The sequence below is a fragment of the Pituophis catenifer genome, unplaced genomic scaffold, assembly GCF_029215685.1.
Source record: "Pituophis catenifer annectens isolate HBS135680 unplaced genomic scaffold, rPitCat1.0.hap2 SCAF_16, whole genome shotgun sequence".
NCBI classification, from domain to species: domain Eukaryota; kingdom Metazoa; phylum Chordata; class Lepidosauria; order Squamata; family Colubridae; genus Pituophis; species Pituophis catenifer.
The window spans coordinates 20,567,798-20,595,466 of record NW_027256896.1 but is presented as its reverse complement, the minus strand read 5'-3'; the positions used below and the strand labels follow the sequence as shown (position 1 = coordinate 20,595,466).

At 45.2% G+C, this 27,669-nt stretch overlaps 3 protein-coding genes across 7 annotated transcripts in view; 2 read left to right on the top strand and 1 right to left on the bottom strand.

Moving 5' to 3' along the window:
• Nucleotides 1-444: 444 nt before the first annotated feature.
• On the top strand, nt 445-6,419 carry FLCN (folliculin). The gene is made up of 11 exons (XM_070954991.1): nt 445-705; nt 1,035-1,181; nt 1,998-2,219; nt 2,986-3,146; nt 3,247-3,338; nt 3,451-3,644; nt 3,954-4,067; nt 4,534-4,657; nt 5,041-5,172; nt 5,402-5,507; nt 5,692-6,419. Exons 1-11 carry the CDS (start codon nt 457-459, stop codon nt 5,891-5,893), a joined length of 1,743 nt encoding a protein of 580 aa, XP_070811092.1. The 5' UTR covers nt 445-456; the 3' UTR covers nt 5,894-6,419.
• Nucleotides 6,420-6,822: 403 nt separating this feature from the next.
• Nucleotides 6,823-8,830, top strand: PLD6 (phospholipase D family member 6). Its single transcript, XM_070954993.1, has 2 exons — nt 6,823-7,300; nt 8,571-8,830. Exons 1-2 carry the CDS (start codon nt 6,823-6,825, stop codon nt 8,828-8,830), a joined length of 738 nt encoding a protein of 245 aa, XP_070811094.1.
• A 2,666-nt stretch (nt 8,831-11,496) lies between these two features.
• MPRIP (myosin phosphatase Rho interacting protein) overlaps nt 11,497-27,669 on the bottom strand; it is a 75,195-nt gene continuing 59,022 nt past the window's right edge. For 2 of the 5 annotated variants that reach the window (XM_070955150.1, XM_070955151.1), the window contains exons 16-24: nt 23,353-27,195; nt 21,504-21,651; nt 20,931-21,048; nt 19,705-19,864; nt 19,280-19,399; nt 18,948-19,034; nt 18,376-18,538; nt 17,943-18,028; nt 11,497-14,924 (exon numbers count right to left, since the gene is read on the bottom strand). In XM_070955150.1, coding sequence (XP_070811251.1) covers nt 14,853-14,924; nt 17,943-18,028; nt 18,376-18,538; nt 18,948-19,034; nt 19,280-19,399; nt 19,705-19,864; nt 20,931-21,048; nt 21,504-21,651; nt 23,353-27,195 — 4,797 coding nt within the window. In that variant the 3' untranslated portion in view covers nt 11,497-14,852. Of the gene's footprint in view, nt 14,925-16,452; nt 16,519-17,942; nt 18,029-18,375; nt 18,539-18,947; nt 19,035-19,279; nt 19,400-19,704; nt 19,865-20,930; nt 21,049-21,503; nt 21,652-23,352; nt 27,196-27,669 lie in introns of all 5 variants that reach the window. The other 3 variants (XM_070955153.1, XM_070955154.1, XM_070955152.1) reach the window with 3 other exon arrangements.

Here is a 27,669-nt window from a genome sequence, read left to right as displayed (position 1 = left end):
CTTTTTTGTGGGAAACAGGTCCAAATGGCTCTTTGAGTATTTAAAGTTGCAGACCCCGATCTAATCTTATCTGTCTGTCTGTCTGCCTGTATCTATCTATCTATCTATCTATCTATCTATCTATCTATCTATCTATCTATCTATGTATCATCTATCCATCTATCTATCTAATCTATCTATTATATTATCTATATCAATCTGTCTGTCTGTATCTATTCAAATCTACATCTCATCTATGTTTGTGCATCTGTATAAATAAGAGCCAGTTTGAACCTTAGGCATGAAGCCAGCTGGGTGACCTTGCACCAGTCCCCACCCTCAGCCCTGTCCACCTCGCAGGGTTGTTGTTCTTGCTGGAAACATAAGAGAGATCCTTCATGTCCATCTGGAATTGCACAAAACCAAGACAGGATCTCTTGTCTTTTTGCAGCTGGCCGAGCCGCGGCAGCAGCAGCCATGAACGCCATCGTGGTGCTGTGCCACTTCTGCGAGCTGCACGGCCCTCGCACCCTCTTCTGCACGGAGGTCTTGCACGCTCCTTTGCCGCAGGGCCCGCCGGGGGGAGACAGCCCCGGGCAGAGCGAACAGGCGGAGGATGAAGAAGGCGGCATTCAGATGAGCAGCAGGATTCGCTCCCACAGCCCGGCCGAAGGTGCCAGTGTAGACTCCAGCAGCCCGGGGCCCAAGAAATCGGACATGTGCGAGGCAAGTGGGTTCCCTCTGCCCCCCAAGCCCCCCCACTCCCCTCTGCAGGAGTCCCTGTGTCATTCGTTGATCCAAATTGGCTTTTTGAGTGACGGCTTGCAATTTATGGTTGTTTCTCCCTTAATGGCATTACTTCCCGTTGCTTTATTCAAAGTTTCTCAACCTGGCCCATTACTGGAAGATGGGTGGACTTCAACTCCCAGAATTCCCTAGCCAGCCATGCAGTCATGAGACCACAATTATTAACATTTTGACTTCCAATTTCTGGAATTCACCGCGCTTCCTATTGTCTATTTCTCATTAACTTCTTTTTCATTCCCACCTCTTAGGGTTGTCGTTCCCTTCCTGTCGGCCATCCAGGCTACATCAGCCACGACAAGGAAACGTCAATCAAGTACATCAGCCACCAGCATCCCAATCACCCCCAGCTCTTCAGCATTGTGCGCCAGGCTTGTGTGCGCAGCCTCAGCTGTGAAGTAAGGCGGCTGGGTTGGGTTGCTGATTTATTTATTTATTTATTTATTTTTATCCTGCCCTTGGTATTTTCATAAACAGCTCAATGAACGTATCTAATACTCCATCCTCCTCCTGTTTTCCCCCAAACTACAATTCTGTGAGGTGGGTTGGGCTGAGAACGACTGGCCCTAAGTCACCCAGCCAGCTTTCATGTCGAAAGCAGGACTAGAACTCATGGTCTCCCGCTTTCTAGCCAGGTGCCACAACCACTGGATCAAACTGAACCTCTTCGCCAACTCAAAAGGGACCTGGTTTCTTGCCAAGACTTGCAGGAAAATTCCCTGGTTCTCTTGTCCCTGTCTTTCTTTTTGCGAAGAATTGATAGATCGGCAAGGTTTTTTTATTGATAAAAACCCTGATTGGCTTAGAAAGCAAAGAGGCCAGGAATTATCCCGGTTTCTTGGGATTATCCCCGTTTCCTGTTCACTGGTTAACTATCTTGGCTAGTCTGAATCTTTTTAAAATTAAATTATTTTTTAAACGTCACATTGTCTTTATAGTTCTGGAATATAGTTCTGTAGATCGGCAACTCTAGAAACTGAATACGTAAATAAAAATAAGATGAACGGCAGAAGAAAATCCTTAGTTAAGGTTGGAAGGAGACTTGAAGGTTGCAAGGCTCCCTGTTTCTGGAAGAAATGCCATAAGAAATAAATGTTTTTATTTTTGCCTTTTATCTGGTTTTTTGGGGGGGGCGGTCACAGACAGACTGTGCGTAAGAATTTCTGGTGCCCACTGATGGCTTTGAGGAGGTCTGGCTCTTTTTCTCTGCAAAGGTTTGTCCTGGACGGGAGGGTCCCATCTTTTTCGGCGACGAGCAGCACGGTTTCGTCTTCAGCCACACCTTCTTCATCAAGGACAGCCTGGCTCGGGGCTTCCAGCGCTGGTACAGCATCATCACCATTATGATGGACCGTATCTACCTCATCAACTCGTGGCCTTTCCTCCTGGGGAAGATCCGGGGCATCGTGGATGAGCTGCAAGGCAAAGCTCTGAAGGTCTGGGCAGCAGGATGGGAGGGAAATTAAAGATGTTTGAGAATAATAGGGCAGGAAGAGACCTTGGAGGTCGTCTAGTCCAACCCCAGCCCAACTCAGGAATCTTTATATCATTCTGGACAAATGACTGTCCAATCTCTTCTTGAAAACCTCCAGTGATGGAGCATCCACAACTTCTGAAGATAAGTCGTTCCACTAGTTAATTGTTCTCACTGTCACAAAATTTCTTAGTTCTAGGTTGCTTGTCGATTGAAAGGTCGGCAGTTCAGCGGTTCGAATCCCTGGTGCCGTGTAACGGGGTGAGCTCCCGTGACTTGTCCCAGCTTCTGCCAACCTAGCAGTTCGAAAGCATGTAAAAAATGCAAGTAGAAAAATAGGGACCACCTTTGGTGGGAAGGTAACAGCCTTCCGTGTGCCTTTGGCATTGAGTCATGCCAGCCACAAGATGTCGGACAGCGCTGGCTCTTCGGCTTTGAAACGGAGATGAGCACCGCCCCCTAGAGTCAGGAACAACTAGCACATATGTGTGAGGGGTACCTTTACCTTTTACCCACTTCCCACAACCATTCATTGAATAATTTAGTCCCCAGGCCTCTAATCTCATCTTTGTTGTTCTTCTCTGCACTCATTGTCTGAGTTTTCAAGATTTCTTTTTAAGGTCTTGCTGCTTTCTTGGCTAATGAAAAATTTGGGCATAGCTGGTTTTTTTTAACACCTTTGTCTTTTCAACTTTTTTTTTTTCCATGGTGGCTACTTGGTTACTTAGGTCTTTGAAGCTGAGCAATACGGATGTCCGCAGCGTGCCCAACGCATGAACACGGCCTTCACCCCGTTTCTGCATCAGCGGAATGGGAACGCGGCTCGCTCGCTCACTTCACTCACCAACGACGAGAACCTGTGGGCTTGCCTCCACACTTCCTTTGCTTGGTGAATATATTTGATAGATCTCTGACTTGGAAATCCGTGTACAGGGATCGGGTTCTGCTCTCCTATCAAGTGGGCTTACATCCCTTTCCAATATCTTTAGGCTGCTGAAGGCCTGTGGCAGCAGACTCACAGAGAAGCTTCTGGAGGGGGCCCCAACAGAGGACACCTTGGTGCAGATGGAAAAACTTGCTGGTAAAGGCAGTTGTTTTTTTTAATGGCTGTTCTCGCTTGTAAAAAGCCACCTTCCTGCCTTGTGCAGGGAGAAGCTCGAGTAGCCTTCATTCAAACTCTTTTCTCTCTTGAGATTTGGAGGAAGAGTCAGAAGCCTGGGACAACTCGGAGGAAGAAGATGGAAAATCGACCAGCGAGAAGGATGTCCGAGAAGGTTCTGGGCAAATAAAGAACCAGGCCGATTTCGGTCTTCTGGCAGACTGCAGCAGCTGGAATGGGGCGGCTGGGAGTCAGTCTGTCTTCCGTTCCCTCCGGCATTTGAGACAGGCAAGGAATGGCCATTGGATCACTGGAAGAGGAGGGGCCTTTGCCCATCCTGACAGTTTTAGGAGGCTGCCAAAATACACAGCAATACAGAAAAGATAAACAAACATAAAAAAATAATAAAAAAGCAGATACTTCCAGAACTTGGGAAGCCTGGTGCAAAGCGGTGTTTCTCAAACATAGCTGGCTGGGGAATTCTAGGAGTTGAAGTTCAGACCTCTTAAAGTTGCTAAAGCTTGAGAAACACTGGTGTAAAGTAACATCGAAGGCAAAAAATAGGCTTTTAAAAACTATTAGTTGTGTTTTTCCCAGATTTTGGGATCATCGGCATTCCGCATGCTGGCCTGGCATATTCTCATGGGCAACCAGGTCATCTGGAAAGCGCAGGATCGAGACCTCATCCACTCCGCCTTTGATGTCCTGCGGGTACGAAACACAACATTACCTCTCTCCGTCCTGTCCTCTTCTAGTGGATTTCTGATTGGCTGGGCTGCTGTGATGTCATAACAGGGGGTGGGGCATGCAAAGTTCTTGTCTCAGTGAGCCTGCATGGTGGTGCCTCAGGCGGTTTAGAATTGCATTGTTTTTGGTCTTAATTTTAATCAGTGCAGCCAACCGTTCCAAGCCTCTAGAAACTGAGTGTCTTATATAGAAGTAGCAACCATAATAACAACGATGTTATTGTTATCATTCCAAGATAGCGTGGATATCTTGCATGCATCTCTAGCTGCCTTGATCTTTAGTCTGTTTTAATATTAATATGTATTATTTTTAAATGTTTTTCTTGTTCTTACTTGGTTGGAAGCTGGCTAGTCGCCGCTTTGCAAACCATTTTCTCTGCACAAAACCTGTGCTGGCAACTGGATTCTCACCCGCCTCTTTCCTTTGCTAGACCATGCTTCCGGTTGGCTGTGTCCGAATCATCCCGTATAGCAACCAGTACGAGGAGGCTTACCGGTGTAACTTTTTGGGTCTCGGCTCTCAAGTGAAAATCCCTCCTCACATTTTATCCTCTGGTAAGAATGAGTCTTTCTCTGTCTTCCCCAGGCTGGTAGAATAGATAGGTAACCCTTTGCTTGTCTTGGACACCGACGGTTCATAATCTACAGACAGTCCTTGACTTGCGACCACGGTTGGAACCAGAATTTCCATCATTAAGCAAGGCAATTGTTAAATGAATCATGCTGGATTTTACTACCATGACTGTTAAGTAAATCATTGCTGTTGTTGCCATCATTAAATGAATCCCCCTTGAGTTTGCTTGTCGGAATCCACTTAGGAAGATTGCAAATGGCAATCAGATAAATCCGGGACGCTGCAAACACCGTAAATTCAGGCTGGGGGATGCTTCTCCAAATCTGGGGATGGTGCTATGAAGAAATTCTGTTTTTCGCTGCAGAGTTCGCTGTCCTGGTGGAAGTTCGTCTGGCCACGCGGTCAAGCCTTTACCCTGTGCTCTTTGACGAAGACCAGCCCCTCAGTAAATACGAGTTTGTGGTTACTAGCGGCAGCCCTCTGGCAGCAGACAGAGGTGAGCCATGCGCGTTAAGTCCAAGCCATTTTGAGTAGTCGCAACACTGTCCAATCTGTAATTCACAACCAAAGTGTTGTCATGAATTTTTGAAAAGGAACATACTTTTGTTACTTAGCTGGAAATGCAGAAGAAAAAAGGTAGACAGGTGTCTCAATTGTGCAGTGCTGATTTAAAAAATAACAATAGAAAATCTGGATGATGTTCAAGTCCTTCTTCCCATCTGCAGTTGGTCCGACCATCCTGAACAAGATTGAAGCTGCTCTGATGAATCAGAACCTCTCGGTCGATGTGGTGGACCAGTGCCTCATTTGCCTGAAGGAGGAGTGGATGAAGTAAGGTGGACTTTTTGGTTGAGAAGTAGTTGTTTTCTAGAGTTGATTTTTGCATATACTTCCTTGAAGGAAGGGGAGGTGTGCTGTGTGATTTTCAGAAATTTTATTTTCGAAAGAGCAGGTTATAGTCTGCAGCTAACGGTTCTCAATTTTTATTTTTATTTTTATTTTTTGCTTTCTGCAGTAAAGTGAAGGTTCTCTTTAAGTTCACCAAGGTGGACAGCAGGCCGAAAGAAGATACCCAGAAGTTGCTGAGCATCTTGGGGGCTTCTGAAGAGGATAACGTGAAGCTTCTGAAGTTCTGGATGACAGGCTTGAGCAAGACCTACAAATCGCATTTGATGTCCACCGTTCGCAGTCCAACTTCTCTGGAGTCTCGGACTTAGCCTGAAGAACTCTTGGGTTGCCCTTAGGGAACTCTGTCGATCCACTCGTTTTGTGTGGAAGGAGCTCAGATATTCTGTGGCAACACTGTGTAGACCGATTGAAAAGCAAAGGATGAAGGAAGATCTCTTGGCCTCAAAACTACCTACATCAGGGGTGTCCAGCCTTAGTGACTTTAAGACTTTTGGACTTCAATGATGCAACATTTAGTTTTTTCTTTGTTACCATGAGATTCAGTTCTTTATATTTTTAACTGCACAGCTACTTATTGATGAACTTTATAAAACTTTTCTGGCAAGAAAAGTAATTCCGAACATACTTTATATGGAATTTTTAAAAGGGAGAAAGATTAATAAGAGATCCTAATTTATAAAAAGTTTATTTCTGTGAATGTCAAAATATTTATAGCTACTTGTTTTCAAAAAGATTTCTTAAACGTTTTAGTTTTCCTTCATTGTGTAATTCATGGCATTTGTGTTGAATTTTTATTTAATCTGTGTGTAAAAATGCACATAATAAAAATCCCCCTCCCCCAAGAAAAATCTGGTTTTTTAATCAAATGGTGTTTAATATTTAACACATCCTAGGAAGCACAAAAAAGTGTTGCTTTGCAAATTTAAATATTTCCACTAAAAGTTCCAAAAAAAAAAAAATGCAGCAAACCTAGCCTCTTTCTTCTATGATTGTCACTCATTTTCCTTCCCAATCATAGTTAAAGCTGTTTCTTTTAACCAAGTTAAAAAGCAGTTAGAAGAGGGGTTAAATCTGTCCCTCCAATAACGACTCCAACTCCCACAAGGCCTGAAGAGCAAAATTCCGTCTGGGAATGATGGGAGTTGAAGTTCATGCGGCACAAGAGAGAGAAGGCCAGGATGGAAAACGCATGCGTGGCCCAGAAAAAAAACCAATCCTTTAATGTGAGAAGTGGCGCATGCGCTCTTCTTTTCCTCCGTGGAGCGCGCATGCGCGCCTCTCGACGCGGGAAGATTCGAACGTGCGGCGCAGGCGCGCGCGGCCTGAGGAGACGATGTGGCGGGTCGTGCTGGCGGTTGGGCTGGGCGCGGCGTTCGAGGCGGTGCTGGGCTGGCTGCTGAGGCGTCGGCGGCCGGCGTCGGCGACGGCGAGCGAGGTCATCTTCTTCCCCTCGAGGGTGACCTGCACGGAGGAGCTGCTGGCCGGGGCGCCCTGCGCGTGCCCGCTGCCTCACGGCGAGAGCGCGCTGGGCCGCCTGCTGGTGCGCGTGCTGGCGGCGCGGCGCTCGCTCGACCTCTGCCTCTTCGCCTTCTCCAGCCCGCAGCTCGGCCGCGCCGTCGTCCTCCTGCACCGCCGCGGCGTCCGCATCCGCCTCGTCGTCGACGCCGATTACATGGCGCTGCGCGGCTCGCAGATCGGGCCGCTGAGGAGAGCCGGTGAGGGGCGGGGCCGCGCCGCGGTGGGCGGGGCCGGAGCGCCGGCGACCAATGGGGGGGCAGGGAAAGGATAAATCGGATCAAACCATCGCACGTTCCGGGGGGGGGGGAGGAAAATCAGGGCGGGGAGATGGATGGGCGGGGCTGCTGGAATTCTGGGAGTTGAAGTCCATTTCTCTTCAATGGGCCAAAGGTTGAAAAATGCTCCTTTAAACCAAGGGTCTCCAACCTTGGCAACTTTAAGGCTGGTGGACTTCAACTCCCAGAATTCCCCCTAGTATGGCTGGCAGGGAATTCTGGGAGTTGAAGTCCACAAGTCTTAAAGTTGCCAAATTTGGAGACCCTTGCTTTAAAACATTGTGGCAGGAGAATCCATCTGCTGTCTTGGGGGGGCGGGGGGGGGGGCAAGAAGGAGGAGAGGAACAAAACCACAAATAAAACCAACTATCCAGAGACAGGAAATTGGAATGGACCATTAGGAAGTTATTGGGGGAAAAGCAGCAGCAAGAGATTGGGGGTGGGGGTGGTCCTGGGTTTACCTTGGAATGGAAAATGGGCAAGGGGAGACAATTGTAATGAGTAAGTTGTGTGTGTGGGGGGGTTGATTGGGTTGATTAACCCCAACACAGCTACCCATCCATAGTGAGGCTGGAGGGCAGGGAAAAGGATTCAAACCCCAAACCCTACATATTCCTGGGTTTATGACATCCCATTTCAAGCCATAAAGGAGAAGGCAATCCACTCCCAGGGTTGGTTTAACCTCCCTGCCCAATAGTCCTAAGGAGCATTCAAGTCTTGAGGGGTGGTAACTAAAGGTGAATGTGGTCAAAGGGAGTGAAAAGGGAAGGTTATTTTGTCCCGTTGGGGAGAGGGAAACCAGGGGTGGGTCAAGAGCATCAGGCTGTCTTTGAGTCCTTCTGGGGAAGCTCTACCCTTCTGGATGTAATTGCAAGGCCACCACAGCCCCTCGCATCCCGATGGCCTTGCTTTGGTCACGCTGACCTGGGGCTGAAGAGAAACATGAAAATAGGCAATGAAATGGAAAGGGTTTACAGGATACATGGTGGAAGAAGAAAAGGGAGAGATTTGGGCTAAGGCAAATGGATTGAGGACAAAAGCAAGCAATAAAGACTGAAGGATGAGGTGGTTTGGTTGTAAAGACACCCATTGGCATAAATTACTGATGGTTAAATTTATATGACTCTCCCAAACCCAGTTGAGTGACCAGCCAGATCCTTGGTGTTGAGTGGGGTTTTCTCTTCTTTCCAAGGGATTCAGGTACGTCACGATCAGGACAGTGGCTACATGCACCATAAGTTTGCCATCGTGGACAAGAAGGTGCTGATCACAGGCTCTTTGAACTGGACCACCCAAGCAATCCAGACCAACAGAGAGAACGTGCTGGTGGTAGAAGACCAGGCTTTGGTGAACATCTTTCTAGCAGAATTTGAAAAGATTTGGGAAAACTACAATCCTGTTAATTATACATTTTTCTCTAAACATGAGAAAACCGGGATTGAAAATGGATAAAGTTAATTCTGGGACAAAAATATACAGGATGGCAAAAAAAAAAAAAAAGTTTGGGAGCATTTGGTTCAAAATTTCTCATGTTGAGAACGACATAATTATCTTAAAAGATAAGCAGCAAGTCGGGAAATACACAAGCAGTGTACTCTTTTGTTTAGTAAATTTACTTTCCAAGGAATAGAACTTGAAATAGGCTTTCTTAAGAAGGAATATAAAGCTGCATTATTGCAGAACAGAATGCAAAGGTGGAATTGTATGCTGATCTTTATAAGCACATTTCCTGCATGTGGGACATGAACATTCTAAGATGTTGCCTTTAACCTCTGTGCTTATGTGGAATCAGATCTCGCATCTGAATTGAAAAAGAGAAAAGGCTCAGGAAGGCCCAAGAACCACTATCTGCTTTTATTTTCCAAAAGACCAGTAAAGTTGAGAGTGCTGAATTTCTATTATGCGTTGTTTGATTTGAATCCTGGAACATAAGAATTTGGCAGCAGAATACGGAGAGACGCAGAACCGTCACCCTGCGTGGTATATTGCACTAGAAGGCAACATCCAGCCAGAAGTATGATCCCAGTTTAAATATTTCAGTTTAAATATTTGTGTCAAGGGACATTAGGACTGGTGGATTTTGCTGTTACTTCAAACTGTATTACTGATGAGAAAGATTGCAAGAGAATTCTTGGAAAAAATGGAAGTAACTTAATGCATGAACACCTTGAATACGTTGTCAGGTCTTGTTTGTTTAGTTTTTTTCAATGATTAAAGCTGTGGTTCCAGAGAGCAAGTGTGAATGCAATTATTGTAATATTTTGGGATTCTTTAACACTCGAGTTATGAAATGGTGATCTCTACCTCTAAGAGGGTCTGGAGTTGGGCAGTTTAATCAATATTTTTATTTTTGCTATTTCCATTTCTTTCTTTTTTTGGCCATGCTTGGAACAGTTCAGAAACATATACTCTGTTCCACTTATCAGCAATTGTTAGATTTGTGGGGAAGCCAGCATCGCGACCCATGACTTGTAATAAAATCACACTTTAGTGGTAATTCTGAAGGCCGCGTCATCTCCATCTACCAAAAAACCTTCATTACAGCATACCAACGGTGGTGCAAAAATAGTTTATTACGATATAATTTTATGTATAGTTAAGTAATTATATTTACAAAATCATCAGCTACATCCATGGGAACCCTAGCATGTCACACAAGGTTTGTAAGGAATAAATACTGTGACCGAAGTGATACTTCTACAGCGAACAGCTGAAGAGGGAACTGGCTCCCTTAAAAGCAGGGGGGGGGAAGCGCCACTCGGAATCTCACTAAATTCAAAACACATTCGTTGAGGACAAGAGAGGATTCACTGTTCAGCAGCTAAATTTGCTGGGACTTCCACGAGCCCTCTTGGTTGGAGTGGACTGCTAATTCACAGGGTGCCACCTGCTCTCCAAATGGACCCACCTTCTTGCACCTTAAATTTGGCTGGAAGGTGTGGATTAGAGCAGCGTTTCTCAACCTTGGGAACTTTAAGGTGGGTGGACCAACTCCTAGAATTCTTAACAAGGTTGAGAAAGACTGAATTAGTCATTTCCACACTCAGTTCTCAGATGACCTGGTGAGCCAATCAAGCTATAGTCAACTTGGTGATGAAGCTCATGTGGGACTTAAGATAGAGACAGACATGGTGGCCTCAGAAACTTTCTGAAGCAAGGCACTCATGAGTAGCCCATGAAGATGGGCCTCCTTGCAGTCCTTGTGCACAGCCTCCCACTCCATCTCCTCCAGCCACAGGTTCATGTGGTAGGCACTGGTCGGCAGACTCTTCGGCAGCTCAGCGACAAGACATAGATATTTACGTGTGGTTGTTTCTTACACTGAAAGTAGTGATGGTGTTACTCCATTGAAAGAAGGAAATAACACTGAATTCTCACCACCCAGATGGACTTCCACTGTTAACAGCAAATTTTATTGACTTACGCAGTTACGGCATAGCTTATTCTACGGCAAACCCAAGATTTTTCCCTTAGGTACTTTAGGAATATTTCTCAGCTCTTGTGGTCAGTCACAGGCTCAAATTCTACCAGCAAGGGTATTCTTCCCCTCTGAAGTTCCGTTGTGGTGTACGATAGCGTAACTTTAAAGGGAGCTATCAAAACTGCAGCAGCTTATTCTGCCATGCTGTGACCACAGTGCAGAATAGCATAATTCAAAATTATGGACAGTGAGAAGCAACATTACTTAATTTCTTCGGAGAACTGCTTGGTTTAATCTGCCACAGGGTTAACGTGCAACAACATGGTGTACCTTCGATGACTTAAGAGATGCTACTATCACCATTGCTCAGTGAACATGCAGTGAATCTTCAATTTATTGGACCTTCTGTTGATCAAGTTTCGAATGCATCAGACAAAATTCATCGGCCGCTGTAGGCATACATACAATCCTATTCGTTATTTAATGGACATTCAGGTCTAACAAACACCTTCCTTTGAGTCCATTAAACTGAGTTTACTGCAACACAACTGCATAGCCCAGGATTATTTGTGCCACTGTCCGTTACAAGCTTACTGAAGTGAATGGGGAAGAAAACTATTGTATAGCAATTAGGTTTTAAAACACTGTACATATTTTTTTCTTTGGAGAGGCATTTCCAAAACTAAAAAGGATCAGAGAAATTTAAAAATATATTTATAGCATTCAAACAAACCAACCAACATTCTTGTAAGGGAACAAAGCAGGATTTCAGGTTACACTAATTTCCTTTTCCCAAGTCGAAAGGAAATCCGTATTAGAACAAGATTAAAAAAAGAAAGTCACCCCATAAAACCCTCCGCGAGTTTTTGCATAATAAATATTTACATGGCGTGCTTTGAATACTATACAGGTCTTAAATTATTTTTAGAGAATAACAAAGCTTTTAAAAAATGGGGGGAGGGAATTACAAAGGAAAGATAAGCGTGCGTGTGCTCAAAGTGTTCACAACAAAGTACTGCATATGAACCACTGAAATGGAGAAAAAGGAAGTCCAGTGAGATTCTAATCAAGTATATTGTCATTACAAAAAGCAACATTTCCCACCCACCCCCAAACACCACACAGGGCCGCTTGAAGGCAGCCTCTGTCATAGGAAAAACAGCCTGCTCGGATTCCTGGATCAGCACAAGCGATCCTCCTTTTGTTTCTTAGCAGGAAAAAAGGAAAGCAAAATGGCATTAAGAAAAGACAAGAATCCTGCTTTGAAACAAGGGGGAAAAAAAAAAGAGAGACAAGATCGGCCGTGGACAACATCCCAAAAGCCGTATTTCAGGTGTGTTTGCACGGTACATCCAACCGGTGCCAAACCTCCATCAAGAATACACATTTCTTTTAAATCTCCGAAATACAGAATCGGGTGAAAATGCAGCAACCTGCCTGTGACACACGCCTTTTTAAGAGCCATTCAAGAAACCCATCCTTTCCCAAACACCCCCTTGGCTTAGTTGTGTAGGGACAGCCCCTTTGCTCGTAGCAGTAAAGTCAGTTTTGTGCGAACGGAGGTGGGGTGACTTTTCCCGTCTTTCAAACATCGCGTTCCATGTTTTAAGAAGCCATCTCGGAATCGGGACGTTATTGAAAAAGAGATGGGATGAATTGCAGGGATTTTTCCCAGAGACCTTTTGTTCGTCTGCCAACAGATTGCTATCGAGTTGCAGGAAAACCATGCAAGAAAAATTAAATTCTTCTACCCCAGGGTTCTGCAACCTTGGCAACTTGATGTCTGGATTCCAACTCCCAGAATCCCCCAGCCAGCACAGCATTGAATTCTGGGAGTTGATGTTCAGTTATCTTCAAATTGCCAAGGTTGAGAAACATTGTTCTACCAGTTCAGCTTCGTCTGTGTGAAGGAGAGAGGAAAATTGAGGCCTGCAAGACCATTTCAGAGGCAGATGCCACCACCGCATCCCCTTCAGCGGCCCGAGATGCCCTCCAAATGCCAACATTCACACACCAATCCTTGGGGCTGCCATAACTACTTTGAATCACACTTCTAGACCCTCAACCAACAATTTGCAGTCAGATAGGAGAAATTACTCAGAGTTAGGAGAAGTCTTGAAGAAGAAAAGCCTAACCTCTAAAGTAAAAATAGGAAGATCTCCTTAGTCCTAGCCATTCAGGGCAGTTACGTTTTGCAGAATACTATTGTTGTGGCATGTCAAATACAACTAGGCGCCTGAAATTCATACGTTCTCTGTCCAGCTGCCTTTAAGGTAGTGCATACTAGGGTATCCTTTTGCTTCAGGTCTACCTCTAGGAGACGGGTGATCGCATAAGGTTTTTTTGTTTTGGAACAACTTATTTCATTGCTAGGTGTCTAAAAATTCTAAAACCTGCATGTAGAGAAAAGAAATGGGCCAACCCTCACTGAGATTAGCAAGGTTTCACACAGTTGGGCTTGTCCCAAAGTTAAGACAGTTGCAGCAGAAACTCAACCTAGTAAGAGAAAAAAACTCCCCTTCTTAAGGGACCTCAGATTTGTAGAATTGGGCTGGAGCACCCTAACCATCTGCAATATTGGGGAGACAGAAACGAGGCTTGTTCATAATGCTGGTGAGATGTTAATCCTGAAATTTTAAGCACCCACTTCCAATGTGTTCTGTTCATCAGGTTTGGCATTTATTTTAATCCATCCCAGGGTCTTTCTTGGGAAAGCTGTCTACATTCTGGATCCCAGTGCATCAAGAAATCTATTAGTCGCATTTTTGGGGTGGGTGGGCCCTTGCTTCATTTCAAGTGGATGAAAGCACTAAAGCTGCTTTGGGATCATGGCTAGCCTGGTCTTTTTTTTGAAGGCCACTTTTAACTGGGCTTAGCTCCCAATCCGTTTTCAGGTGTTCCTTTGCAATGAAATATCCCTCGCACAGACACTGCATGGTGTAATCATGCCCAAATAGATTCTCAGACACAGATATACAGATACAATCCATTTTTCTTTAAAGTCACCTTTAAGAAGCGAAGATCTGTACTTTAGGATGAAACCTGGTTTCTCCATCCTCATCAGACAAGAGAAATGTCCTGAAATCTCTCGGATGGATGCCCAAAACCCACTGAGACTAGGAGAAAAGGTGAACCCAACTGGAAGAGGACAATGGTTGCTAGCGATCTTAAGAGCTATGTTTTTCCAAGATCCTGGCTAAGGTGGAAACTGCCACCCCTTAACCATGGCTCTAAACTGGCTTAGTAAAATAAATTCAGAAGATTGCTAAGCTACACAAAGGACTGAATCTCTGCAAATCGCACAATAGATCAAGGACAGTCCAGACTGTTTTCTTTCTCCCTTGTTGCGTTTCTCAACCATCTAGGAGCGTTGGGGAGCTTGCTTGGCCAAGCTGAATTTGTTTCAGAGTGGCTCAAAATATGCGCCTAAGTGCTGTGTTACTCTTCAACACTGGTGGAGCTAAGCTGGAGGTGTGTCCTCCCTCCCCTTTTCCCAGGGCCCTGTTGTGATACCAACACATCAGTAAAACAGGGCTAGCTTATAATAGGCTATTGAGCCTTAATACTGACACTCAATGTAGTGGATATACACTAGGAAGGAGATAAATATATATATTTAAGAGAGAAAAATCTTCAATCTTTCCCTGCATTCTTGCCCAAAGTAAGGAGCTTTTCATTCAGAACATGTCAAGGAATCTGTTTAATCCAGTATTTCTCAACCTCATCGAGTTTAAGATGCCTGGACTTCTACTCCCAGAATTCCCTATTGCTGGCTGAGGAATTCTGGGAGCAGAAGTCGACGCATCTTAAACTTGCTAAGATTGAGAAACAATGATTTTCATCCCTTTGATGGTGGACAGAAAAAAAAAGTCTGGAATTGCTTAGTCTGTTCATCCGGAGCAGCTCTAGAAAAATCCCCGCTCCCGGCCAAGCGAAGCGTAGTCATAAAAAAAAAGATCAAAATGGTGAGGGGGAAAAAAGAAGAAGGATGCTCGTGTCGTGATGCGTCAAGCTAGGCAGTGCACGTGGCCAAGCCGGAAACGAAGGAGAACATTAGTCTTTCTTCAACTCCTTGGATTCAAAGAGCTTCAGGCGCTCCTGCACCGTCAGACCTTCCTTCAGACTCTGGAGGGGAGAGAAAGAAGGAAAAAAGCAAACCATAAAAGGCCGCTCTGGTGGAATGGACCAAATCCAACACGGAGGTGTTCAGGCAGAGGAGATAAAATAGCGAGAGACAAAATCCTCAAGTTTAACATCATGCGGAAGAAAGAAAAAGCACCATTATGGAGAAGGGTTACTGGAGAATCGGTGCCCGATGGAGGAAGAGCGAGATGACCACAGGCGCAGCTAAGTAGAGTGACCCTCTAGAGATTCTCTGAAGTATCTCCAGATGCCTTCAAACTCCACAAGACCTACAAAGTTGTCCTTTCCCTTTAACATACTTGCTCCCAGACAGTTTCCTAACATATTAACGCTTTATAAAGGATGGGGTCTCTTGTAGAACTGGGACTACAGAAGGAATGTCCACATTTTTTCCTCTAAGGAATCAAAACCCTGGCTTCTTAACTCATGGTGGGAAGAGCAGAATGTCATACCTCTGTTACGAATCAGAGAAGAACAAGGTTTTGATTTCATTGCACAAGGTCAGAACCAAAAATTCCAATGCTATGCGTCAATTAAGACAGGAAAATCAGCAAAAGCCCTAGATAGATGGCTTTTCTTCACAATTTTCCTGTTTCTTGCATTTTTTGCTTTCTTTCTTTTTTCTTCCTTCATATTAGTTGGTGTTATTTGTTTTAATATTTTTAAAGTTTCAATTAAAATTATACATATATACACACACACATATATGTAATTTTATATTACAGTATACAGTATACATGAATACACGCCCAGCAAGATAGATGCAATGATTTGGGCCACTATCTCTAATGGGCAAAATAACTTCTAATTGCTAAACAACTGGAATACTTTCCTTGTGCAAATACCACCAACTCTCTACCAATAGCAACAGCATTAGCACTTGGACTTATATCCCGCTTCAGTGCTTTGCAGCCCTCTCTAAGTGGTTTACAGAGTCAGCCTCTTGCCCCAACAATCTGGCTCCTCATTTTACCCACCTCGGAAGGATGGCAGGCTGAGTCAACCTTGAACCGATCAGGATCAAACTGCTGGCAGTGAACAGAGTTGCCTGCAACACTGCATTCTAACCACTGCGCCACCAGCTGCCTATTTGCCGAGATGAACCACCATCCAAAACTAGGGACTCCAACATGATCCTTCGCTCAGAAACTCGTGCCTCCTGAAGAGTGGTCAGTGGAAGCATGCAGAGACAATCCAACATGCAGGCATCTTCTCATGCTCCACAGTGAAGAACTCCCCACAGGTCAGCCGAGATGGCAAGGAAAACTTGTGATGGATGTCAGTGAAGACAGGATGAGATAGAAGGATGGATGCAGCCACTGATTGGGCGTGAGGGGGTCTATCCCTGCTCTACCCAACCCAATCCCCATGGCTTCTGGGGAGTGGGTGGGTGGAGGGAGGGAAGGACCTGATTAGCTATGGAAACATCAGCAGAACATGCATTTAAGTGCACAGCAACCTCCGAGAAGTAGCATCGTTGAACCGGTGGGTGGGTGGGTGGGTGGATTACCTACATGGCAGGGACCCTGGAACCTGGTGCATTTCAGTTATCCCATGAAGCCTGCTCAATTACCGACTGTTATCCGAAGCGAAGACAAAGAACAAAAACAAGAAAGACATAAAATCCTATTGTGGGCCACAATGCAAGCAACTTCCTTCCCACGCCTTTAAGGAGGAGGCCAAGATCGAATGGCTCCATAAATCAACAAATCTTTTTTTTTTTAAACCCATAATAATTAAAAACACAGATCAGTAATAAAGAGAAGCTGCACTGGAAGGAATTAAACTACCGTATTTTTCGGAGTATAAGACGCACATTTTTCCCCCCTAAAAGGGGGTGAAAATTTAGGTGTGTCTTATATACCGAATATAGCCCCGCCCACCCACTGGCCCCCATCCTTTGGCCTCTGCCTCCCAGCAGTTACCTACTTGCAGCAAGAAGAAACAGCTCCTTTCAGCTTCAGCACAGCCTAAATAGCACAAGTTGATTGGATCGGCCTCCCGACTCTCAGCTGGTTTGTGGGGGCCTCTGCCTCTTGCTGCAATGAGATAAATTGCTGGAGCAATTTTTTTTCCTTGTGCTAATCAAGCTATACTGAAAACGAAAATGAAAGTAAAGCAGGCAGGCTGTTTGCTGTTTGCTGCAATAAACCAAAATTGCTGGGAAGCAAAGGCAGATTTCTTTTTCTTGTTTTCCTCACCAAAAAAGGTAGTAGGTGCATCTTATAGTCCGGTGCGTCTTATACTCTGAAAAATACGGTAGGTCTTCCAGTGCAAGAAGAAGTGGTACACAGAAAAAGGCGCAGGATATCAACAAAACCAATGTGAACTTAATAAACGATAGAATGCCTTTCTCAAATCTGCGGGTGCTTTCTGTGAATTTTGCTAGGGATCAGATGCTTACAAAGGGAGGCTTTAGCTCAGGGTTGGCATTCTTTTCCTAATAAATGCCACATGTGTGCCAATATGCAAGGAGAGACGGGTGGACCAGAATTGGCTAAGGAACTAAGGATGAAGAGATCCACTCTTTTAGACTATTGGAAACTATGTTCTCGTAAAGCAACATTTGTCAAACTTGCCAACTTTAAAAACAAGTGGACTTCCACATGGCTGTCTGGGGAATTCTGGGAGTTGAAGTTCACAAGTCTTAAAGTTGCAAAGTTAGAGAAACAATGTCCTAAGAATCTCATGCTTTAAATGTGTTGCTTATACGTCAAAGCACAAAGAATGAACGTTCTCCTTGTCTATATGTTCTCAGCACACTTATGAAAGGGAATAGCTTCTGATTTCTTCTGGATTGGCTTCTCGAGCTATCCCAAATTCTCAGGTAGATTCCCCCATCCAAGTATCCTCCAGGGCCTTCCCAGCTTAGCCAACAGCTAAGTTTGATTGGCTGTTGCTACCTGTTGAAGCAGAATCAGCCATCGATAGGACAACTACTAAGATGTTGCATGTCTAAGCATGTTTTCCAGGGAAAATGGAAAGACCACATCAACTCACCTTTGATCTGATATTTCTTAGTTGTCGGCCAATGCTGGTCCTGTCCTTCTTCAAGAAATCAGGATTGCTTTTCGATTTCATAATATCTAAGTGGGTAAGAAGGAAAGGAAGTCAATATAATTCTTTTGAAAACCTGTAGGTCATAATTTTCCAAACAGAGTTCAAAGAAAGTCACTATCCCAGCTTCTTTCCCCTCAAGGCAACAACACTCCAAAATACATATCCCTCCCTCAAGAAATCCAATTTTACCACTAATTCTAATGCTAGGTTCCTTGAACCCACCAAGTCCAACTCAAGGAGATATCGAAGTGTGGTCTTTGCAACGATGAATGTGCACCAACTTTTTTCCAGGAAAACTTGCCCGAGATCATCGGATCCTACCCTTCTTTGATTCAGCATCCCGAAATATGAAATTACGAAGCAGTGAACCTACCGTATCCGGGCACGGTGCTGCTCTCGGGAGATTTTTCTCCCAGGGCTTCAGTGGCTGCCTTCAGCTGCTCTTTCAATCTGCTGATATCACAGTCTGCCTTGGCTTTGACTATGCTGAGCTCCGTGTAGATGTCCTTGTATTTATCACTGGCGTATTTTTTATCCTGGAGAAAAGACAAAAGACAATTGGAGCTGAGATCTTTCGGTCTCCATGGGCCACCCAAAAGTAACAACCGAGAATACTAGTAAATTCAACAGTCATTAGTTCAATGTGTTCTAAACACTAAAACTCGAAAGGTGTCCCTTTTTTGCCCGGTTCTTCTTCATCCTCCTGGTTCCTCCTGCCTTAGGCCATCACCTGAAGCCGCAACCTTGGCGACATGGAATTGGCTTCAATTCCCAGAATTCCCCAGCCGTTGAAGTCCATATATCTAAAAGTTGCCAAGGTTGGACACTCCTGACCTAAAACATACTTCTAAATATGACTGCTCTACCTAGCTCAAAGTGTAGAAATGAGGAGGTTTAAATCACTTGTTAACAGCTTTAAGGTGATACCTGCTTCTAAATTCTTACCCTCAGTGCTGTTTGCAATTCGTCTTTCAAGGAGCTGATCTCTTGCTTCAAGTACTGGATTTCTGATTCCTTAACTCTCAACAGGACCTGCAAGGGAGAAAGTCAATGAGATGCACCTTTTAAAAAAACGAGTATCAAGGAAAAAATATAAAGATGGGAGAGAGGAAGGGAGGAAAGGATTTTAAAAGCAAAGGGAAAAAAGGAAAGAAAGATAGAAAAGAGGAAATGGAGAGAAGGAAGTAAGGATTTTAAAACAAACGAAACGGAAAGGAAAGGAGGGAGGGAGGGAGGAAGGAATTTCCGACCTTATCAACAGTTACAAACAAACTCACCTCTAACTCATAGGCATCCTTGCCTTGGGTGAGAGGAGAGGCAGCCGTTTCCATGCCACCTTCCCCAGTTAGCAACGTCCGTAGTCGGGTGATCTCTGCAGCCAGGCGGTTGTTCAGCTCCTAGGAGGAAACCACAAATACACTGTTCTTCAGAATACATAGGATTACGCCAACAGACTACCCCTCTATCATCCAATACAGGAAACCTTTACATCAATTTTTGCAGAACACAGGAATATTTCACCTCGTCGTGCTTGCAGAGTGAATCGATGTATATCATCACATCCCTCCCACCCACAAATACAGGACCTCTTGAATGTGGCGAACTGGGGAATTCTGGGAGTTGAAGTCCGCCCATCTTAAAGTAGCCGAGTTTGAAAAACAGCGCTTTAGAGCAACTGTCTCAGATCACAGGGAGGCTTCACCTGATTGTGTGCATTGAGTTCCTGGTTCTCCCGCTGGCATTGTCGGAGGGCCTGCCTCTCCGCCTCCAAAGCCTGGGCGAGGTGAGCGTTTTCCAAGCACTTCTGTGAGTATTGTTCTGAAAGGACTTCCAGTTCCCGCTGGACAGACTGCAACTCCTCCCTGAGGGCAGGACAAAGGAGAAAGGGGCTTTGACTTTGGAGGGCCATTCACGAACCAACTTGGCAGGTGAGGAGGAAGAGGAGGAGGAGGCAGAAACTGCACCCATGCAATGTGAGAACTTTCAAGTTTTGATTCCTCCCAGGTCTTCCAAGGACTTATTGCCTTCACTCAGCCCTTAAAAAATCCTTTCCCAATCCAATCATGCTTGTTTTCAATCATAAGTACAGCAAAACCCAAAATAATTTCTCCCTTCCAAAAATGTAGACCAATTAGCTTTTAGTGGCCGGAGTCAAAATCTGTCCAAAATCCATCCATTCATTCATCCATCTATTCCCACCCTCTCTTTTTCTTCCTTCCTTCCTTCCCTCCTCCCTCCCTCCCTCCCTCTCCATCTCTCTCTCTCTCTCTCTCTCTCTCCAGATAATGGATGAAGAGAGTAGAAAACTGGGACGGTCATACATGTAAGACTTTTTTTTCTTTCTTTTTTTTTTTTTTTGAGAAAAGCCTTAAGTGGTTTTCTCAAAAATTGTCTGCAAAGTTCTAGAAACTGAGCTTGGTCCAAATCGGACATGAGGAATTCATTTCTCCTAAAGCACAAATCTATAAATTCAGTTTAGGTCATTCTTTTGGGTGCATCTGCAAGAATAAATCTGTTTATTACCCTTCCGTGACCTCATCAAAATAAATTACGAGTGTGTGTGTGTGTATACACACACATATATTTGCAGAAAATATGTCCCCGTTGCAGCCAAAGGCTTATGGAGCGGCTCATAAATAAAAACAAAATGTACTACAAATAGAAGAATTTTGGAGTCTAAGAAACCGAGAAGGAAAATGAGCTATCAGCAGTTCGTGTGGACAGCCATGCTCTCCACCTGGGTAGCTGTAGAAGACGGGGGAAATCAAATGGGGTGGGTGTTTGTGTACTCAAATAATGCTCATAGGGTGCAGACGAGCACGGAATATCCAAAACGCCAACAATGCACAACGGAACCCAACCGATGTGGCCCCAGAAGGCAAGAAACATTTGACACGGACAACCAGAAGATGCCAAGGACATGCTTACAAGTATTGTCTCTGCAGAGCTTCAATGTCTGAATTGATGCTGCTAATTTGGGAGCGATGGGTTTTTTCCAGCTCCCGTTCAAGTTCCTCCCGGTGAGCGTTCTTCATGGCTTCTATGGCTGGAAAGGAAAGGAAAGGAAGAATGACAGGAAATCCTTGATTTACAACCGTCAGGGAGCCCGGAATTACGGTGGTTAAGTTATTGCCACTGTAAGTTGAGGCATCGTGAGGCCAGATCAGATTTTAAGACTTTTTTTTTTTTTGCAGCTGTCATTAAGTGAACACCGTGGCCTTTTTTTCCAACTGGAGGTTGTTTTTGCCAGAAATTGGAAGTAAACACTGGAAACCAGCAAATCATGGTCACATGACCACAGTGTGTGTGTGTGTGTGTGTGTGTGTGTGTGTGTAGTTGCCTGTATGTGTCTGTCATAACTCTGAAAAGGGGTCATATGTAGGTCTGGGGAAGTCCAGCATGACTTTGAACAGTGGTTAAGCAACTGGTCGTAAGCTGAGGACTACCTACACACAATTGTAGGAAAAACACACCTGCATTCTCTTCTTCCCTTGGACCTACCGGAGATAGTGGCGGCCGTTTCTTCAGCCAGCAAACGGTCCTTCTCCTGTCTCAGCTTCTCCAGTTCTCGATGATGCTGCCTCTGCAAGTCCTCAATCTTCTTCTGGTGGGTCTCTTCCATGGCTGCAAACCCCCGTTCACACGTTGCCTTCAAGAAAGTCAGAAAGGATTGCATTGGCATGTTGCCCCAGGCCATTTAAAAAAAAACAACCCTCCAACGGGGGTGAAATGCTACCGGTTCGGGCCGGTTCACCCAAACAGATAGTAAAAAATGCTGCTGGTTCACCGAACCGATAGTAAAAAAATGTAAAAAAAAAAAAAGTTCCGACGATCAACTGAGCGAGGCGGGATTGTTGGAACTTTTTAAAAAAAACTTTTTAAGCATTTTTTTACTACCTATTCGCCTGAACCAGTAGTAAAAAAATTCTTTAAAAAAGTAAAAAGCTTTGAGGAAGTATTATTTTAGGATCCCTTGAAAAAGTTCTAAAAGGATGTGGGCATTCAAACTTGGGGAGGAAAAAAGACTGTTCTTGCAGGGACTAACAAATCTAATCCTATGTGTAACAAACTCTACTCAATCCTTCCTCCTTTGTGTATCAGGAGTAGGACTTCACATGAGTAAAGATTCCCTAAACCATACCTGTCTCAATAGCAATAGTGCTTAGACTTATGTACCGCTTCCCAGTGCTTTACAGCCCTCTCTAAGCAATTTACAGAGTCAGCCTCTTGCCCCCAACAATCTGGGTCCTCATTTTACCCACCTCGGAAGGATGGAAGGCTGAGTCAACCTTGAGCCGGTCAGGATCGAACTCCTGGCAGTGGGCAGAGTCAGCCTGAAATACTGCATTCTAACCATGGCGCCACCACGGCTCCTAATGCTATTTTTTATTCATAACCAGGAATCCACCACAGCCCATTGTTCAATGGATGTGTGGTGTGAATAACAAAGAGCCTCACTCCTTTAAAGTTTGGCTGCCGTGTTGAAGTGCCCTCTTTAGGGTGTGCAATTACGGCAAATCAGGGGAACGTCACCATGTTCCACCTCTTTACACCCAAGTGAAATTGCAAGAGTTTGCAAGGAGGGAACACCGCAAGAGTTAGCATATATCTCAGATGAGAATCCTTATTGGAAAATTGGCTTTTTTCCTAATTTGATGGGTGATGAATGGATGTAGTTGAGGAGATTTTAAGCACAAGCAATGATGCTGATCCATCTAGACATTTTTAGACATAGTGAGTAAATGATGAGGAACAACAAGCACCCTGTTCCATTATGTAAGGGAAAAAAGGCAAGGCCCCTCTTTAGGGTGTGTAATTATTACAAATCAGAGGGACGTCACCAGGTTCCACCCCTTTCCTCACTGTCTAATGGAGGGGGAGATGGGCCGGATTTTCTAGGGGCAAAAAACCCTACCACCACCAAGGACAGTCTGTGACCCTCAATTTGGTGGGTGTTATCTTAAACTGGAGCTTTCCTGGCACGCTGCCCTCCAACCCTCTTAATCTTCAGAAGGTCACCTTTGATTAAGTTGGACTGCGGTGACTTGAACTTCATAATGTCAAGAAAATGATGTCAGCACTGGGAAAAAAAATGGCCAGTTTGTTCCCAAAAGGTCAAGGGATTTGCCTAGTCCCAGGGACTCACATTCTGGTTTAAATGCGTCCAAGGCCCTAGGAAGCTAAACTGATGCCATGGTCGCTATTTAAAAAAGTGAAATGCCTTGAGAAAGCTTCTATCACTGGATTCTACCCGCAGGCCAGCTGGTTAATTAGCATGCTTGCTCTTAACAAGGGGAGGGGGGGTCAGACTACATGACCGCGTAGCAAGATAAGATGAACAAACAAAGACCTTAAGGTTCTCAAAGTCCTTCTGGTATTTCTCCCTCAAGGTGGGCGCGTTCCCTTCCAGCTGCTTGTTCTCCAGCTCATCTCTCATGACATTCATCTGGGATTCCAGTTCTTGAATCCGCTCTCTCAATCCGTGGAGGGCGTTGGGATCATTTCCCAAGACCTGGATCCCATTGTCGTGTTGGTCTTCTCCCGGTGCTTCTGCACCAGAGATGATCCCGGATGTGGTTTCAGGAGGCTTCTTCTGATACTTCTCCAGCGATTCTTCCAAGCTCTTGAGATTCTGGTTGTAGCGTTCCTGCAAGATCTGCAGTTCCTCATCGTGGAGGACCTGGATTTCTTTCATCTTGACCTGGAACTTTTCTTCTAAGCTTTGCATTTGCTCAAGATGGTATCTCTCCAGGTTCTGCTTATCTTGCACCAGGGCCTCCAACTGGTGGCTCCCCTCAATTTGCTCCACCTGCAGAGTGTCCTCAGTCCTGTGGAGCTGCTCAACAACCTTCTGCATCTCCTCGTCGTACTGGCTCTGAAGTTCTGCTATTTTTTGGCTCTGCTTACGCTCCTCCTCTTCCAGGAGCCTTCGCTGGTTGTCCAACTGCTCCACCTTGGCTCTGAGGTCTTCGTTCTCTTTTTTGAGCATGGCAATCATCTCAGCAAATTCGTTTTGCTGTTTCTGCAGCAGCATTTCATACTCTTCCCTGAGGACCGTGACTGCCCGTATGCGCTCCTGGCATAAATTGTCCATATTTTGCAGAGACTCTTTGTACACCTTGGCTTCCTTTGTGTACTCCAGCCTTGCTCTGTAGGCCCCGTAACAAACCTGGGCCTGGATAATCGCATCCTGAACTAACAGAGAAGAGTAGCGTTCAAGATCCCCCATGCACATCTCATAAGGAGGACTGCGTGAGATTTTGAGGAGCTTGTGACAATCGTTCAAGGCGTTGTCAGGGGACACGGACAGGAGGGCAGCCGCAATGTCTTTCAGAACATTAGCTTTGTCTTTGAGCTGCTGAGCCAGATCATCCTGGATAGCAGCCAGAGCTTGACTGCCGAGATCCTGTATGCTCTGAGTTTCCAAAATGCGGTCCTGAAGGCTGACGTGCCAAGTCGGTCGGGCTGTTTCTGAAATGCCTTCTTGGATCTCAAGAGCTTTGGAGATCTGGTGCATGATCCCATCAAATTCAGGAGATTTGTAGGCTTTAATGATTTCCTCCAACATGCACTTATGCTGCTGGAGGGCTGTTTTGGCGTTGTGGAGGTCTTCTTCCATGGCTTTTAGTCTCTGATGGAAGGATTCTCTCATTTTCTGAGCCACGAAACCCAGTTCGGCTTTAACTAGCGTACTGTCGGTAACTGACTGGATGAGACACTGAGGAAAGTCCAAGGTCTCCATTTTCCCTTCCTCCCCTTCTTCTCTGACCCTCAAGTGCTTCCTTAATTCTTCTACCTGTCTCCAAAACTCATCTTCCAACAACAGCTTCTTAGACAAGATGTCGGCCAAAGCCACAGCAGTATGTGAAATATTGGAAGGCTCCAATAAGACTGTCTCCAGGGTGGCATGAATCTCTCCGAGAGCCACCGAGATCTTTGAAGAGGCATCTGTCAGAGACTCTGCTATCTGGTTGATCAAGCAAGCTTCAAAAGCCACCCTCCTAGAAAGCAACTTCAGCTGTTCTTCTATAGAGAATTCCAGCTGTGGCTTCCCTTGGGGAGAAGCGCTGTTCTCATCCCAGCAGATGTCTTTAGTCTGCAAAGCTTGGGCTGCAAGATGTTCTTCTGATTGGTGTTCAGCTGGAGGAAGCGCCTTTTGTAACATCTGGATTGCATCCATTAAAGTACTTTCAATGCTGGACAGAGCATCCAAGAACATCTCTCCCTCTTTTTCTTTACCAGAGGTGCCCAGGTGTTTCAGTTCTTCTCTGCGCTGATTTAAACACGTTAATGCTCGGCTAGTCTTTTCGTGGAGCTTGCCCAGTTCGTAGATGTGGTTCTCATTCAGCTTGAGTTTTTCTTCCTTCTCGCTTTCTACCTGTGACACCAACCCTCTAATTTGAGTCAAGCTGTCTTGAAGCTGTTCTCTAAGCTGAGCTTCAATGCCGGACCACTGGTGGTGAAGGACCATGAGGGCTTCTTGATTTTGGCCCTGCTGACTTTCGAGTTTCATGGTTACATCTTTGAGCTTTTCTTCAGTGATGTAAAGTTTGGTTTCTAGGGAGTGAATGATAGATAAGTAGGTCTCAGAGTCACCCGAGGCTGGGTAACCAAACACTGGTTCAGAAGTCATACTTTCTTCCGAAAGAGACCGTTCCTGGCTGGTGTCAGAGGAAGTGCTGCTGGCCCACATCTTCTCCGAACCATCAGGATGAATATATTTTTGGCACTGGATATTGGAGAAACGTATCCGTTGTCTTTTGGCTCCTGGTATTTCCGCATCAAGTTTCATCGAATCTTTCTGACCCATCTCTATTTCTGGAAGATCTACTGACTTTGATGGAGAAGAACATTCTTCAATGCTCACCACCGTACGTCCACAGATTTGCCTCTGGTCGCTCCTGGCTCCTTCGTGACTATCCTCAATAAGTATGCATCCCAGATCTGGGAGCCTACCTTGCTTTGGGGAATATTGTGCTGGATCTTCAACCTTGCCAATCTCAGTTGCGTTTGTTGCAACCTTCAGCCCTGAACTTCCTTCAGCTGATGTTTTCAAATCCTCTTCTTTGGTCAGGTGGTCTTCTTTTTCTTCTCGACTGCTAGCCGCGGTAATCGGAGGCTCACGGAAGTCCTGCTCCTTTTTCTTCACAAAGCTCAAATGGGTTTCTCTTACTTGTCTCAACTCCTCCTCTTTTTCTTTCAGAATCTGCTGCAAGTTGTGGAACTGCTCCGACACCACTTCGTGGGAACGCTCCAGAGTGTGGTAGCTGCTCTCCTCCAGTTGTAGCTTGGCTTGCAACTTAGCCACCTCGTTATCGGACTCTGCAACTTGGTTCATCAACTCTTGGAACCGGCATTTAATTTGATCCCTTTCCTCCTCAAGACTCTTGATATGTTCCACCAGCTTCCGGATGCTGGCTTCTTTCATTTCTAGTTGGTCCTCCAGTTGATGGACTAGCTCACTGCTTTCAAACTTGGCACTCAGCTTCTCCTTCAGAAGGATCTCCTTCTGTTGCTCGTTATTCTGAAGCTGGTTCTCATATTCGCTGGCTTTATCCTCCGCTTCTTTGAGGCTCTGGATCAAGAGTTGCTTCTCCCTCTCACAGCTTTCTAGCAAAGACTCGTAATTCTTCTGGAGCTTCCTCTCCATCAGCATTCGGGATTGTTCGCCAGCGCTCAGCTGCAGGCTCAGATCAGCGATGCGATCCTGGAGACGTTGGACTTCTTTCTGGTAGTCTCTCTGCAAAGCCTGTTGCATCTCTAAATCTCTCAGCTCTTGGGTCTTCTCCAGCAGGAGAGCTTCCGCCTTCTTCAGCTTCTGCTCACTGGCCTTCAGCTGGGAATTCAGGGTCGTTTCGCTGTGTTGCCATTCCTCCATCTGCTCCTCCGTTTTCTTCTTCTCAGCCTTCAGGTCGCTCTTCAGCTTGGCCAAGGTCTGCTCCTTGATAGAGAGATCTGCAGCTGCGTTGCTGAGTCTGGCTTGCAAGCTCTGGATCTCTGCTTCATGATGTCGGATGACGTCCTTGGCTTCCCCATAGCTACGTTTAAGCGACTGGATCTGCTGATTGATCATCTCCTGGCGCTGGCATTGGGCTTCCAATTCTCCCTGGAGATCTTTGTTGACTTTATGGAGCCTCTCCCAGGCCCCTGAGGAAGAGGAAGAGGAGGAGGAGGAGGAGGAGGCCACTTCAGTCTTTAAAAGAAAATTAATTGAATAGAAAATTAGTAGCATTCTTGGTGCCCGGTTCTGAGTGTCACATCTCTGGTTAGGTTTAAGGCCATAGAAGGCGTTGAACGGGTTTGTTCGCTCCCTTTCAGCTCCAATTCGGAATGGTCTCCTGGGTTTTTTTTTTTTTTTTTTGGGGTTTTCAAAAACGGCCAGAAACAACCCCCCCATTTTTTGTTTCAAGGATAATAGGGAGAACATCTTCCAACTTAACAGACAGCATGGATGATAAAACACAACAACAGGTTGTACACAAAAGACCCTGAAAGAAACAACTTGAATAAACAAAAAGGGAGGGGGAAAAAAAAACGATGGACACCAGGAAAAATAATGGCGTAAGACAAGTAGAGGAGAGAGAATGGAAACAGGAGGGGTGGGAGGGATGACCCAACGGTACGCTAGGAAAGAGCAAGCAACTTCGCAAAGACAAATCCTCACCTT